Source organism: Capra hircus, chromosome 5 (genome assembly GCF_001704415.2).
Source record: "Capra hircus breed San Clemente chromosome 5, ASM170441v1, whole genome shotgun sequence".
Taxonomy (NCBI): Eukaryota; Metazoa; Chordata; class Mammalia; order Artiodactyla; family Bovidae; genus Capra; species Capra hircus.
Window position 1 is genome coordinate 40451429 of NC_030812.1, and position 14321 is coordinate 40465749.

The 14321-nt window shown below is 38.5% G+C and overlaps 1 protein-coding gene across 1 annotated transcript in view; it reads left to right on the forward strand.

Moving 5' to 3' along the window:
* The window catches only part of SLC2A13 (solute carrier family 2 member 13), a 504156-nt gene that overhangs the window by 73920 nt on the left and 415915 nt on the right, over positions 1 to 14321 (forward strand). Inside the window, exon 2 of the mRNA XM_018047921.1 lies at positions 8506 to 8665. Within this exon, the coding sequence (XP_017903410.1) occupies positions 8506 to 8665 (160 nt within the window). The remainder of the gene's footprint in view (positions 1 to 8505; positions 8666 to 14321) is intronic.

Sequence of the window (14321 nt, forward strand, 5' to 3'; positions counted from 1 at the left end):
GCAGCCCACCAGGCTCCCCCGTCCTTGGGATTCTCCAGGCAAGAACACTGGAGTGGGTTGCCATTTCCTTCTCCAATGCATAAAAGTGAAAGTGAAGTCGCTCAGTCGTGTCTGACTCTTAGCGACCCCATGGACTGCAGCCTACCAGGCTTCTCCGTCCATGGGACTTTCCAGGCAAGAGTACTGGAGTGGGGTGCCATTGGTTACACATCTAATAATTTCTATATTTGCTGTCTCTCCCCATAAATAATTTTTTTCCTTCTCTGTTCTTTTCCTACCTTGCTACATCTCTGTTTTCCAGCAGGGCTTCTTTTTTCTCCTTATCTGAATGCTGAAATGTTACACTGTTACTTAAAATGATTTTTTGCTATAAGGGTACTAAACTAGTATCAAGATTATTATATATGGCTACATAACAATGTATTTTGTTTGACTGTTTTCTTTGGCAAAAAGAATTTTTTGTACCTTACTTGTGTAAGCAGCTTTATACATTATGTCTTATGCTCAGTCAGCTTCTATATTTATGGTACCTGCCTAACTTATTTAAGAAGTTTGAGACCCCTTCATGGACAATAATAATATTTGCAATATAATGAGTTAAAGCTACTTTTAAAGACTTATGGAAAAAATACTGCAAGTTATAGCCAAATTTTAATAATGGTTATCTATGGGTGGTATGATTAGAGAGGATTTTTAATTACCTTACTTCTTATATGTAGTTTTCAAATTTTCCCTAATGAATAGCGTCTATTAACACAAGGTTAAAAGGATATGGTTTTGTGTATTCATCCCATAGTACTAAGGAACGACCATAATCCCAGGTCTGTGCTTAACACATAGACAACGACAACATGAGATATGAACATTTCATTAAAGGGCTGGTAGTCCTGCTTTGAGAAGTAATGTGATACAGGTTCTACTGAACTGTTACCAGTTAAAAAGGACATGAGCAGGTCAATAGAATGTTCTCAAGTAGTGTAAAGGAAGAGGCCATTTAGTCTGTGAGAGACTTAACTGAGTTGAAATGATGGTGATGTTTGTAATACTTTCTTAGGAGCTTTTTAATGCTGTAGAACATAAACTCTGCTAGTTATCCTTATAGATAGAATCTTTCTCATTACCCGGCTCTTCCATTTTAAGCACAATGTGTTGTATATGTTTTCATCACTTTGGGGCTTATTGCATTTTGAAGCTGCCCAGCAGAGTTTTTTTTTTTTTTTTTAAACTTAAAAGGAATTTTTTATCTCACTGCTCTGGAGGTCAGAAGTCCAAAATCAAGGTATCACATGTCTTATTATTCAGGAAAGAAACAAAAACTAAAACTAAATTCTAACGTGTTAATAACCTGGTACATGTAGATACTCGATATTTAGAAGAATACAGACATACCAGTCCTGGGCAGGACAGCAAAACTGAGACAGTTACAGTGAAAGATGCCATTTGTTTGGACAAATTTTTGCTATTAAAATTTCTTTACAGGTCATAGAGCAATAATTTATAAAATGAAATTAGGACATCATAATCATTCTTGTTCAAGCATTATTATTAGACGTTAGCTTCATGTGCTTCTAGGAAGCTAATTAGTTGCTGCTTGGCTTATTGTGTGGAGAGGCTGTTGTGATTCTTGGGTATTTACCCATTGCAACAGGATTTTCTGATTCTATTTGGTTATGAGATTATTTATACTTCTGACTCAAGGCTTTAAAAGGACTTCCAGCAGTGTTTGAAAGCCAACTTTTGAGCTCAAGAGCATTTTGTGCCATTTATGGTGAATCAGCTTGGCGGTATTAGAATGTGTGAATTGGGTTGTACTGCAGTGGCTAAGGTGCAGTTTTCTGGTGAGACTCCTCAAGCTAAACATGATAATAAGTTTTCTTTGATGTAGACTTTTTTATTTTGTAAGGGATAAAACTTTCAAAAATATTTGAAAATGTTCATCGCAGCACTGTTTATAATAGTCGGGACATGGAAGCAACCTAGATGTCCATCAGCAGAGGAATGGATAAGAAAGCTGTGGTACATATACACAATGGAGTGTTACTCAGCCATTAAAAAGAATACATTTGAATCAGTTCTAATGAGGTGGATGAAACTGGAGCCGATTATACAGAGTGAAGTAAGCCAGAAAGAAAAACACCAATACAGTATACTAACGCATATATATGGAATTTAGAAACATGGTAATGATAACCCTGTATGTGAGACAGCAAAAGAGATACAGATGTATAGAACAGTCTTTTGGACTCTGTGGGAGAGGGAGAGGGTGGGATGATTTGGGAGAATGGCATTGAAACATGTATAATATCATATAAGAAATGAATCGCCAGTCTAGGTTCGATGCAGGATGCTTGGGGCTGATGCACTGGGATGACCCAGAGGGATGGTGTAGGGGGGCGAGGGGGTGGGAGGGGGGTTCGGGATTAGGAACACGTGTACACTCGTGCAGACTCATGTTGATGTGTGGCAAAACCAATACAATATTGTAAAGTAAAAAAATAATAATGATAATAAAAAGAAAAAAAAATTCAAAAATAATACCAACACAGGTTTTTGTGGTTGTATTTACTCTAGTAAGCTATTAATAACACTTTGTACTACTATACTCTGTATGTTAGTTTTAACTCATGACTTTCTGTGCTCAGTCACTTCAGTTGTCTCCGACTCTTTGCAAATCTAAGGACCATAAATCACCAGGCTCCTCTGTCCATGGGATTCTCCAGGCAAGAATACTGGAGTGGGTTGCCATTTCCTCCTCCAGGGGATCCTCCTGACCCAGGGATCAAACCAGGGTTTCTTATGTCTTCGGCACTGGCAGGCTGGTTCTTTACCAGTAGCGGCACCTGGGAAGTCTGTTTAATGTGTATAATAAATAATTTGTCTTTTCTTTATGAGATATTTATTTTGAAATAGGGAAGAAATCAAAAGCTCTTTCTAGAATACTTTTTTTTTCTTTCTAGAATACTTCTAAACTTTAAATATTATTAATTACATCTGTTTATGAAGCACTTTGGAGAAGGGAACAGCAGTCCACTCCAGTATTCTTGCCTGGAGAATCCCATGGACAAGTCGCAAAGAGCTGAACACAACTGAGCGACTAATGCATGCATGAAGCACTTAGACTCTCCTTCATAAGAACATAGTGGTAAAGAATCTTTCTGCCAATGCAGGAGATGCGAGAGACATGAGTTTGCTCTCTCAGTTTGGAGGATCCCCTGGAGAAGAAAATGGCAACCCACTCCAGTATTCTTGCCTGGGAAATTCTGTGGACAGAGGAACCTAATGGGCTACAGTTCTTGGGATCACAGAGTCAGACACGACTGAGCACATCTCCATGTGTGTTGTGTTATTAACAGCAAAGTGAATTAACAGGGCCCATGCTTAACATACATATATTGGAGAGTTGTGAGTATAGTGAACCTGAAGTCTACTACTCTTCCTGATTATTGGCTTTCTTTTATAGTTCTCCATCTTCATTAAGCAGTTTTGTAAAAGGAGACTTTAAACTTGTCTAGCTTGAAAGAGTCGAACACGACTGAGCGACTGAACTGAACTGAGCTTGAAATTATATAGTTATTCACATTCCGTTCTCATTTTTGTTACTTAACACGACACCTGCTGGCAGTAAGTCACATAGCAGGTAATAGGAGCAGAGAAGAGATCAGGCCCTCCTGCCCCTTGAAGTTCATGTGTGCCTGCTAAGGTCAGGTCAGTTCAGTTCAGTTCAGTCACTCATTCATGTCCGACTCTTTGCGACCCCATGGACCTCAGCATGCCAGGCTTCCCTGTCCATCACCAGCTCCTGGAGTTTACTCAAACTCATGTCCATTGAGTCAATGATGCCATCTAACCATCTCATCCTCTGTCGGCCCCTTCTCCTCCTGCCCTCAATCTTTCCTGGCATCAGGGTCTTTTCTAATGAGTCAGCTCTTCGCATCAGGTGGCCAAAGTATTGGAGTTTCAGCTTCAACATCAGTCCTTCCAATGAATATTCAGGACTGATTTCCTTTAGGATGGATTAGTTGGATCTCCTTGCAGTCCAAGGGACTCTAAAGACCACAGTTCAAAAGCATCCGTTCTTTGGCGTTCAGCTTTCTTTATAGTCCAACTCTCACATCCATACAGGACTACTGGAAAAACCATTGCCTTGACAAGACAGACCTTTGTTGGCAAAGTAATGCTAAAGTAGTAGGGCCAAAAATAAAATGTTCCTGACGTATTTCCAAAGGGTCATATTTGAAACAGAGACACAGCAGTCAGTCTTCCAGTGACACATTACGAAGACTAGGGGACCTGAGTCTGTGAGATCCACTTTGACATTAACTTGGCTATGCGACTTTCTGAATACCTCTTATTGTCTCTGAAGCTGGGGTTCTTTATCTTTCCTAAGGGAGTAGTGAATGATACCTGTCCCACCTACTTTTTAAAGGATGACCTTACATGGAATGCAAAATGGTAACATAAAAAGATTGTAGAAAGTAACATAATATTCAAGGGTAAGGTAATTGCTTGCTGGTCACTTTCTTTTTTTCTAAATATTGAAATTTTTCAGGACTCAGTTCTAGGCATTCTTCTTGTATTCCATTTTTGGGAAATCTCTTACATTCCCATGGTTTCAGTTAATATGTACCTTTCATACAGAACCATCTTTTGAGTTCCAAGTATTTGTGCAGCTCTCAAACTCTACTGGGCCCAGTCTCAGTTTGACATTGCATTTAAAGAAATACTGTCCAGCAACTAAAAGTAATTAAATTGTAATACTACTTTTTACTCAAGTCTCCAAGAATATAATAGCATGGAGGGTATAATTCAATATTTAAAAAAATGTTTTATCCACCCTCATCTCTACCCCCAGTCAAACCTCAATTAGTCCCTGTGTTATGTGCTCCCAGTTTTCCATACTGACCCTGAGACTCACAGCTCCTTGCAGACTTTTTCTCATTTGATCTTCTCACAAACAATGTTTGGCCCATGTTTTCTTCTCTATCCCTTTTTGCCTGCCATGATAACAGCCCAAGAATTAGGCTGGCAAAGACCAGATTCTCCCTTGAAGATGAGAGAGGAAGGAAAGGTTAGTTAGTTTGGCAAAGACTCTTATTTGAGTAGGCAAAAAGAGGAGTCTGGGAACATTTACATGTAAATAACCTGTATTTCCAGCACACTTATAGAATGTTTTACTTGTTATTTACTTGTTTATTTCACAGAACACCTCTGATTCAGCCTGTCTAAAACTTGACCTTATCGTCCATATAAATTTCCTTCTCGTCTGATACCCTTATCTTCTTATTAAGTGTCCATCATGCTCTTAGTTGCTTATTTTGAACATCTGAACATCGTTCTCAAATTCTTCCTCTCCTCATCCTTCACAGTTCCATTCACATTCCCTTCATCCTAGATACTGAATATATCCTTCTAGAATCTCCATTTTACCCAATCTCTACTTCTGCCACTGAACTCCTTGTTTCCCTGCAAACTGTTTTCCACATTCCAACCAGAAAGATCATTTTAAAACATGGATTCAGTTATGCCTTTTCCTCCGTTACACTGTTCAAAGGCTTTTGAGTACCAAGCCTTTAATATGGTCTCTGCTTCCTAGGTGGCTCAGTGGTCAAGAAGCCACCGGTAATGCAGGAGATTCGCGTTTGATTTCTGGGTTGGGAAGATCCCCTGGGGGAAGAGATGGCAAACCTCTCCAGTATTCTTGCCTGGGAACTCCCATTAACAGAGGAGCCTGGCAGACTACAGTCCATGGGGTTGCAAAAGACTTAGTGACTAAATAACAATACGGCCTCTAAGATCCCGTATACTCTGGCTGGTTTCTGCTTATGTCTCTAAAAGTAGTCCGCTTATTAACAGGATGCATCTCTTCCTGCCTCAAAGCCTTTGTCTAAGCTGGGTCTGGATGTCTAAAGTATCTTTCACCTTCCTCACCCTCTACCCCATTCACCAACCTCCTCATCCAAGATTTCTCTGACTTCTCAGGCAGGGCCCAATCCCTTTGCTATAGATTCTGGTTCCACTCAGGTTTGATCTCTGGATCTGGAGGAGCTTCTGGAATAGAAAATGGCAACCGATTCCAGTATTCTTGCCTGGAAAATTCCATGGACAGAGGAGCCCAGCTTGCTATAGTCCATGGTTGCAAAGGATTGGACATGACTGAGCACACACACACACGCTTGTTCCCCATGTTTTTCCTGTGATGAGACCCATTGCACTTGAAATCTATTAACTTGTTCTAACACATTTGCCCAGTAAGCCTTAGCATGAAGTCAGAAGGCATGTCTCTCTCCTGTAGCACTTCTTCCACTGTGCTAACCACAGTATGCAGCTCAGATCGAGTATTCATTGTACACTTGTTGATTAAAGGATACTTCTTCCATGATTTGGGCTTTGTCTGCCTCTCATCTCTGTACATATTGTGCTTTACACTCCATTTATCCCTGAGAAAACCTCATGTGGTTCCACATTTTTTAGGCTCATGCTCTTCTCTCTCAAATGTTGCCTAAGTTAGATGAAAGCCAATTTAGAGTAGTCTGTGCTATTAAACTGATTAGGAGTCAGATGGAAACTTTCAGCAGTTTAGGTGATGATTTAATTATAATAGCTATTCTTACTTTGTCTGCTATTATATACTTATTATTTTGTGGAACTCATAAAATAGTATGATTCTTTTCACTGTAGCCGTATATTAACACATACTCCAGAAGCAAATAACATTGGTTGAAACTACAGAGTATATAGTTCTGAGACTTAATGTTCTGACTTGTGTGCAAATTCAATAAATATTTACCAGTAGTTTTCAACAATACAGTGAATATATTCTAGAAGTAGATATATGTACTATTTAAGTCTTGTTGATATGTTTATTTATGCTACCTTTGAACAAAGCAAATAAATATATAGCAAAATATATTTAAAATAGATAAGATTGGAGATGATTGTGGTATCAGGAAGGAATTTAACTCACAAAATAAATAACCATGAAGTCCAAAACACTTGGTGAAGTGAGCCTCACTGACTTCCTACATAATACGGGAGATGAAAGATGGCTATGTGATTTATAATGCCCATAAGGAAACACAAATCACTTATTCAGAAGCATAACTGTTGCAACTACTGAAACTAGAGAGAAATTCCTCCTGTTGTCAGAAGGTGGTAAATGGCACCTTTTCAGCCCTTGTACAGAAAGCATGTGTGTGTGCTCAATCACTTAGGCATGTCCAGCTTTTTACCATTTCATGGGCTGTAGCCCGATAGTCGTCTTTGTCCCCAAAAGCACAGCAACAGGTTTCTTAGTGCTGTTACTTTCAACTGCAGCAGGCTATTTTTTGGCATTACAAAGATCAATTCATTAAAAACAATTCTACATGGGTCTATTATGCAACCCATTGATGTTATAGTGTCATCTGGTCATTGATTTATATTGTCTACAGTATAAAGAGATTAAATTATGTGAGATAATCCTGCTTAATTGCTTTCACTATGCTTTTGGTGAGTATTGATTAGATGTTAGATTTTGGTTAAATAACCAGACATATCTGGAAGTGCCCCTGGGAAGCGAACTAGCTATGGCCAGCAGGACCAAGATTTTATTTTAAGAAATAATTTGAGATTGTTTTAAAGTTGTATGCCATAGTACTGTAGTTTTTAAACACGTGGTGTTTTAAAACATCAGGGTCACCTGGAGGATTTTTAAAAGACAGGCTCATCTCCCACCTCTGTAGTTTTCTACTGAATAGGCTTAGGGTGGCTGAGGTGAATGTATCCTTTTTTTTTTTTAAAGAAAGCCGCACTAGTGATTCTAGTGCAGTTTGAGAATTGCTGCCATAGATTATACTGTATTAATTTTATATAGAAAAAGCTTTAAAGCAAATATAACCAAATGCATGTTTTCCCCAAATCATCTATTTTATGGTTAAGATCATCTGTTTTTGAAGACTGTAAATTCCCAAATTATTATCCATTGCAAGCTCTTTCTGAAATGTACATCTAGCCAATTGAGTAAGGTGATCTAATGTATGGACATCTAATTAGGAAAGAAATTAAGAGTTTTGTTGTTTTTATAACTTTGAATAGTTAATGTGTATTTGGGGATAATTTTTTATTCTCACCATTGCCTGATTACATTTCCATATGGACTAATGATATTTCAATGATTATATTCTATCTAGAGAGCATTTTCCTATTTTTAGTCTTCATAAAGTTTTAAAGGATACTTAAACATGCTTTCTAAAGTTATCTGAGATCTCTAGGATTACTTTCATTTGTGGACTTTCAAGTGATAATATGAAAAAATGATATTTATAGATTGGTATTTAACATGTCTTTACTTATATTTAGTAGTTACTAGTTATAAACAAAATCTTTAAATATGTGGTAAACCTTTGTTTAAAATAGAAAACTAAGCCCCCATACATGTGTGTGTATATGTCTCAGTCTGTCTTGACATCTGTGACAGCAGAAATCTTGAATGATGTCTGATGTTTACTTTCCATTCTTTCTTTACAGGCATTGCTTCTATGACGGTGCCAGTGTACATTGCTGAGGTCTCACCCCCCAATTTAAGAGGTCGATTAGTCACCATTAATACGCTCTTCATCACAGGAGGGCAGTTCTTTGCAAGTGTTGTTGATGGAGCCTTCAGTTATCTTCAGAAAGATGGATGGAGGTCTGTAATCATTCTTACATTTAATTTTCAAATGAATTATGACTTTAGGGGATAGCAGAAAAATTGAGAAATGATGGAGAAAAAAAACATAACTAGATATTTTGAATCATTACAGCTAACTCATATGTGATGGTATTCAGCAAAATTAAGTGGACCAGAAGGTGATATTTATTTTAATAATAGGCAAGGAACCTATCATTAAGAATTGATATTTACAGGATTTCTTAGCATTTAGGTGACATTTCTCACACTGTGTATGGTATTTTGCAATGTTTGTTTAAAATGAATGTAACAATAAATATGCATGGAGTTTTTGAATTTTACCAGTGATTGACAACCTATTTATGAACTGCAGATATAACTAATGTCCTTTTTGGATTTAGGAAGCTACATTCTGATCTGAAAGAGAATTCAGTCTTTTTTTTTGTAAAACAAACAATCTCATGTTAAAACTTAAGATATTATGGGCTTGATATTTGATATACTTCATGGTATTAAAAGAAACAGATTCATGTAACTCTTCCAGTGGTTTAATTTTTAATAAAATTTCACTATACTCTGTATAGGTGCTGGAGATAAAATATTCCACAAGAAAGAATCTGGTGCATATTTTCATCATGCTTAAAGTATTGAAATTAACTCTTAACAGCTGAAGAAAAATGGTTTACTGCTATGTAGATATAGGGAATTAAACTTACATATGTAAGCGGCGCAATAAATCAGAGTCATTAAAGACTTAGACTGATGAAGTTTTATTAAAAGTTATGTGAAGAAACTCACAGAAGTCAGTGAGGGCCTATGTTTGTCAGAAACAAATAAAGAGAGGACACATTTCTTTAAAGCATTAACTCTGTCTGCCTATGCTGAGAAGCCACTTTCTACCTCGGAAGGAATGAATCTCTGACAAAGTGAAAGATTACTGAAAATTGAAGAAGCAAGAAATTCCTCTTTCTTTTCTTCTCTGTAGAAGAACAGAAAGAGGGAGATGATAAGTTATTACCAGCATCAGTTCAATTCATTTCAGTTGCTCAGTCCTGTCCAGCTCTTTGTGACCCCATGAACTGCAGCAATCCAGGCTTCCCTGTCCTTCACCAATTCCCGGAGCTTGCTCAAACTTATGTCCATCGAATTGGTGATGCCATCCAATCATCTCATCCTCTGTCATCCCCTTCTCCTCCTGCCTCAATCTTTCCCAGTATCTGGGTCTTTTCTAATCAGTTGACTCTTCGCATCAGGTGGCCAAAATATTGGAGCTTCAGCTTCAGCATTAGTCCTTCTGGTGAATATTCAGGACTGATTTCCTTTAGGATTGACTGGTTTGGTCTCCTTGCAGTCCAAGGACTCTCAAGAATCTTCTCCAGCACCACATTCTGAAAGCATCAGTTCTTCAGCGCTCAGCCTTCTTTATGGTCCAACTCTCACATCCATACAGGACTACTGGAAAAACCATAGCTTTGACTACCTGGGCTTTTGTCGGTAAAGTGATGTATCTGCCTTTTAATACCTGTCTAGGCTTGTCATAACTTTCCTTCCAAGGAGCAAGTGTCTTTTAATTTCTAGCTTGCCGTCAATGTCCACTGTGGTTTTGGAGCCCAAGAAAAGAAAATCTGCCACTGCTTACACTTTTTTCTCTTTCTGTTTGTCATGAAGTGATGGTACTGGATGCCATGATGTGAAATTTTTTTAATGTTGAGTTTCAAGCCAGCATTTTCACTCTCCTTGTTCACCTTCATCAAGAGGCTCTTGAGTTCCTCTTCACTTTCTCCTATTAGAGTGGTATCATCTACATATCTGAGGCTGTTGATATTTCTCCCAGCAGTCTTGATTCTAGCTCATATTTCATCCAGCCAAATCCAGTGAAATCCAGTGCATTGCACATGATGTGCTCTGCATAAAACTTAAATAAGCAGGGTGACTATATAACCTTGTCATACTCCTTTTCCAATTTCAGACCAGTCTGTTGTTCCATGTCTGGTTCTGTTACTTCTTGATCCACATGCAGGTTTCTCAGGAGATAGATCAGGTGGTCTGGTACTTATGTCTCTTTAAGAATTTTCTAGTTTGTTGTGATGCATATGGTGAAAGGTTTTGGCTTACTCAATGAAGCAGAAGTAGATGTTTTTCTGGAACTCTCTTGCATTCTCCATCATCCAACTAATGTTGCCAATTTGATCTCTGGTTCCTCTGCCTCTTTGAAACCCAGCTTGTACATCTGGAAATTCTCCATTCACATACTGTTGAAGTCTAGCTTAAAGGATTTGAACATAACCTTGCTAGCATGTGAAATGAGTGCAGTTTTTCAGTAGTTTGAACATCCTTTGGCATTGCCCTTCTTGGAATTGGAATGAAAATTGGCCTCTTTCAGTCCTGTGGCCATTGCTGAGTTTTCCTAAATTTGTTGGCCTATTGAGTGCAGCACTTTAAGAGCATCATCTTTTAGGATTTGAAATAGCTCAACTGAAATTCTATCACCTCCATTAGCTTTGTTTTTAATAATGCTTCCTAACACCTCTTGAATTTATACTCCAAGATGTTTGGCTCTAGATGAGTGACCACACCATTGTGGTTATCCAGATCATTGAGAGCTTTTTTTGTATAGTTCTGTGAATTCTTGCTTCTTCTTAATCTCTTCTGCTTCTGTTAGGTCATTAGCATTTCTGTCCTTTTTCATGCCCATCCTACATGAAACGTTCATTTGATAGCTTCAGTTTTCTTGAAAAGACCTCTAGTCTTACCAATTTTTTTGTTTTCCTCTGTTTTTTTTTTTCCATTGTTCAATTAAAAAGGCCTTCTTATCTTTCTTTGTTATTCTCTAGACCTCTACCTTCAGTTGGATATATCTTTCCCTTTCTCCCTTGCCTTTTGCTTATAGTCTTCCCTCAACTTATATGTATAGCCTCCTTAGACATCCTCTTTGCCTTCTTGCAATTCTTTTTCTTTATTTGGGATGGCTTTTTTCACTGCCTCCTGTGCAATGTTTCGAACCTCTGTTCCTAGTTCTGCAAAATTTATCTCCCAGATCTAATCCCTTGAATCTATTTTTCACCTCTACTGTATAATCATAAGGAATTTGATTTAGGTCATACCTGAATGGCCTAGTGGTTTTCCCTATTTTCTTTAACTTGAGCCTGAATTTTGCAGTAAGGAGTTGATGATTTGAAGCACAGTCAGCTCCAGGTCTTGTTTTTGCAGACTGAATAGAGCTTTTCCATCTTGGGCTTGCAAAGAACATAATCAATCTGATTTTGATATTGACCATCCAAAATCAAAGTCCATGTGCAGAGTCCCATTTGGTATAGACTCTACACATGGGCATACATGGTGATACCATGTATAGAGTCATCTCTTGGTTTGTTGGAAAAGGCTGTTCATTGTGACCAACGTGTTCTCTTGACAAAGCTCTCTTGTCCTTTTCACTGCTTCATTTGTAGTCCATGGCAAAAGTTGCTTATTATTTTGGGTATCTCTTGACTTCGTACTTTTGCACTCCAATCCCCTACGATGGAAAGGACATCTTTTTCTTAGTTCTAGAAGGTGTTGACTATATGGATCACAATAAACTGTCAAAATCCTGAAAGAGATAGGAATACCAGACCACCTGACCTGCCTCTTAAGAAACCTATATGCAGGTCAGGAAGCAACAGCTAGAACTAGACATGGAACAACAGACTGGTTCCAAATAGGAAAAGGAGTACGTCAGGGCTGTATATTGTCACCCTGCTCATTTTACTTATATGCAGAGTACATCATGAGAAATGCTGGGCTGGAAGAAGCAGAAGGTGGAATCAAGATTGCCGGGAGAAATATCAATAACCTCAGATATGCAGATGACACCACCCTTATCGCAGAAAGTGAAGAGGAACTCAAAAGCCTCTTGATGAAAGTGAAAGGGAAGAGTGAAAAAGTTGGTTTAAAGCTCAACATTCAGGAAACGAAGATCATGGCATCTGGTCCCATCACTTCATGGGAAATAGATGGGGAAACAGTGGAAACCATGTCTGACTTTATTTTGGGGGGGCTCCAAAATCCCTGCAGATGGTGACTGCAGCCATGAAATTAAAAGATGCTTACTCCTTGGAAGGAAAGTTATGACCAATCTAGATAACATATTGAAAAGGAGAGACATTACTTTGCCAACAAAGGTCCATCTAGTCAAGGTTATGGTTTTTCCTGTGGTCATGTATGGATGGGAGAGTTGGTCTGTGAAGAAAGCTGAGCTCCAAAGAATTGATGCTTTTGAATTGTGGTGTTGGAGAAAACTCTTGAGAGTCCCTTGGACTGCAAGGAGATCCACCCAGTCCATTCTGAAGGAGATCAGCCCTGGGATTTCTTTGGAAGGAATGATGCTAAGGCTGAAACTCCAGTACTTTGGCCACCTCATGCGAAGAGTTGACTCATTGGAAAAGACTCTGATGCTGGGAGGGATTGGGGGCAGGAGGAAAAGGGGACAACAGAGGATGAGATGGCTGGATGGTATCACTAACTCGATGGATGTGAGTCTGAGTGAACTCCCGGAGTTGGTGATGGACAGGGAGATCTGGTGTGCTACAACTCATGGGGTCGCAAAGAGTCGGACATGACTGAGCGACTGAACTGAACTGAACTGAGAAGGTGTTTTAGATCATCATACATCTTGTCAGCTTCAGCTTCATCAGTATCAGTGCTTGGGGTATAGACTTGAATTACTGTAATGTTGCATGGTTTGCCCTGGAAACGAACCTTGATTATTCTGTTGTTTTTGAGATTGCAGTCTTATGATGGCCAAGAGGCTTGTGTAACTCAGGAAAACTATGATCCATGCCATGCATGGATGCCTAAAACAGATGGATCATAGGGAAGAGTTCTGACAAAACATGGTCTGCTGAAGAAGGAAATGGCAACTGGCTTAAGTATTTTTGCCTGAAGAACTCCATCGACAATATGAAAAGCCGAGCCCTCCAGGTCAGAATGTGTCCAATATGTAATTGGAGAAGGACCATTATTAATAGTAACAGCTCCATAAAAAATGAAGTGTTTGGGCCAACATGGAAATGATGCTCAGCTGTGGATGTTTCTGTTGGTGAAAGTAAAGTCTGATGCTGTAAAGAACAATATTCCATAGGAACCTGGAATGTTAAGTCTGTGGATCAAAGTAAATTGAACATGTCAAGCAGAAGATGGTAGAAGTGGATATCAACATCTTAGGAGGCAGTGAACTAAAATGGATGGGAATGAGCCAGTTTAATTCCGATGACCATTATGTCTACTACTGTAGGCAGGTATCCCTTAGAAGAAATGGAGTTGCCCTCATAGTCAACAAGTGTCTGAAATGCTGTACTTGGGTGCAGTCTTAAAAATGACAGAATAATCTCGGTTTGTTTCCAAGCAAACCATTCGACATGGTTATTAGATGACATAAATTAGAGCCTGTTTTTTTCACTTGATATCTACCCACCTTTTCCCTCATTCAGCTTCTGAGAATTTATTAGCCAAAATGTGATTACTGATCATTTTTACATAACAATCAAATTAAGATACACAGAAGTTGAAACTGACTGAGAAACTTCTAAGATGTTTTTGTTGAAAAGCTAAATCACGTTATCTTGCCTGATGGGTCAGTGCTTCTATTCTCTTATTATTTAGATGTAAATTGCTGTCTGCTGAACTGTTGGAAGAT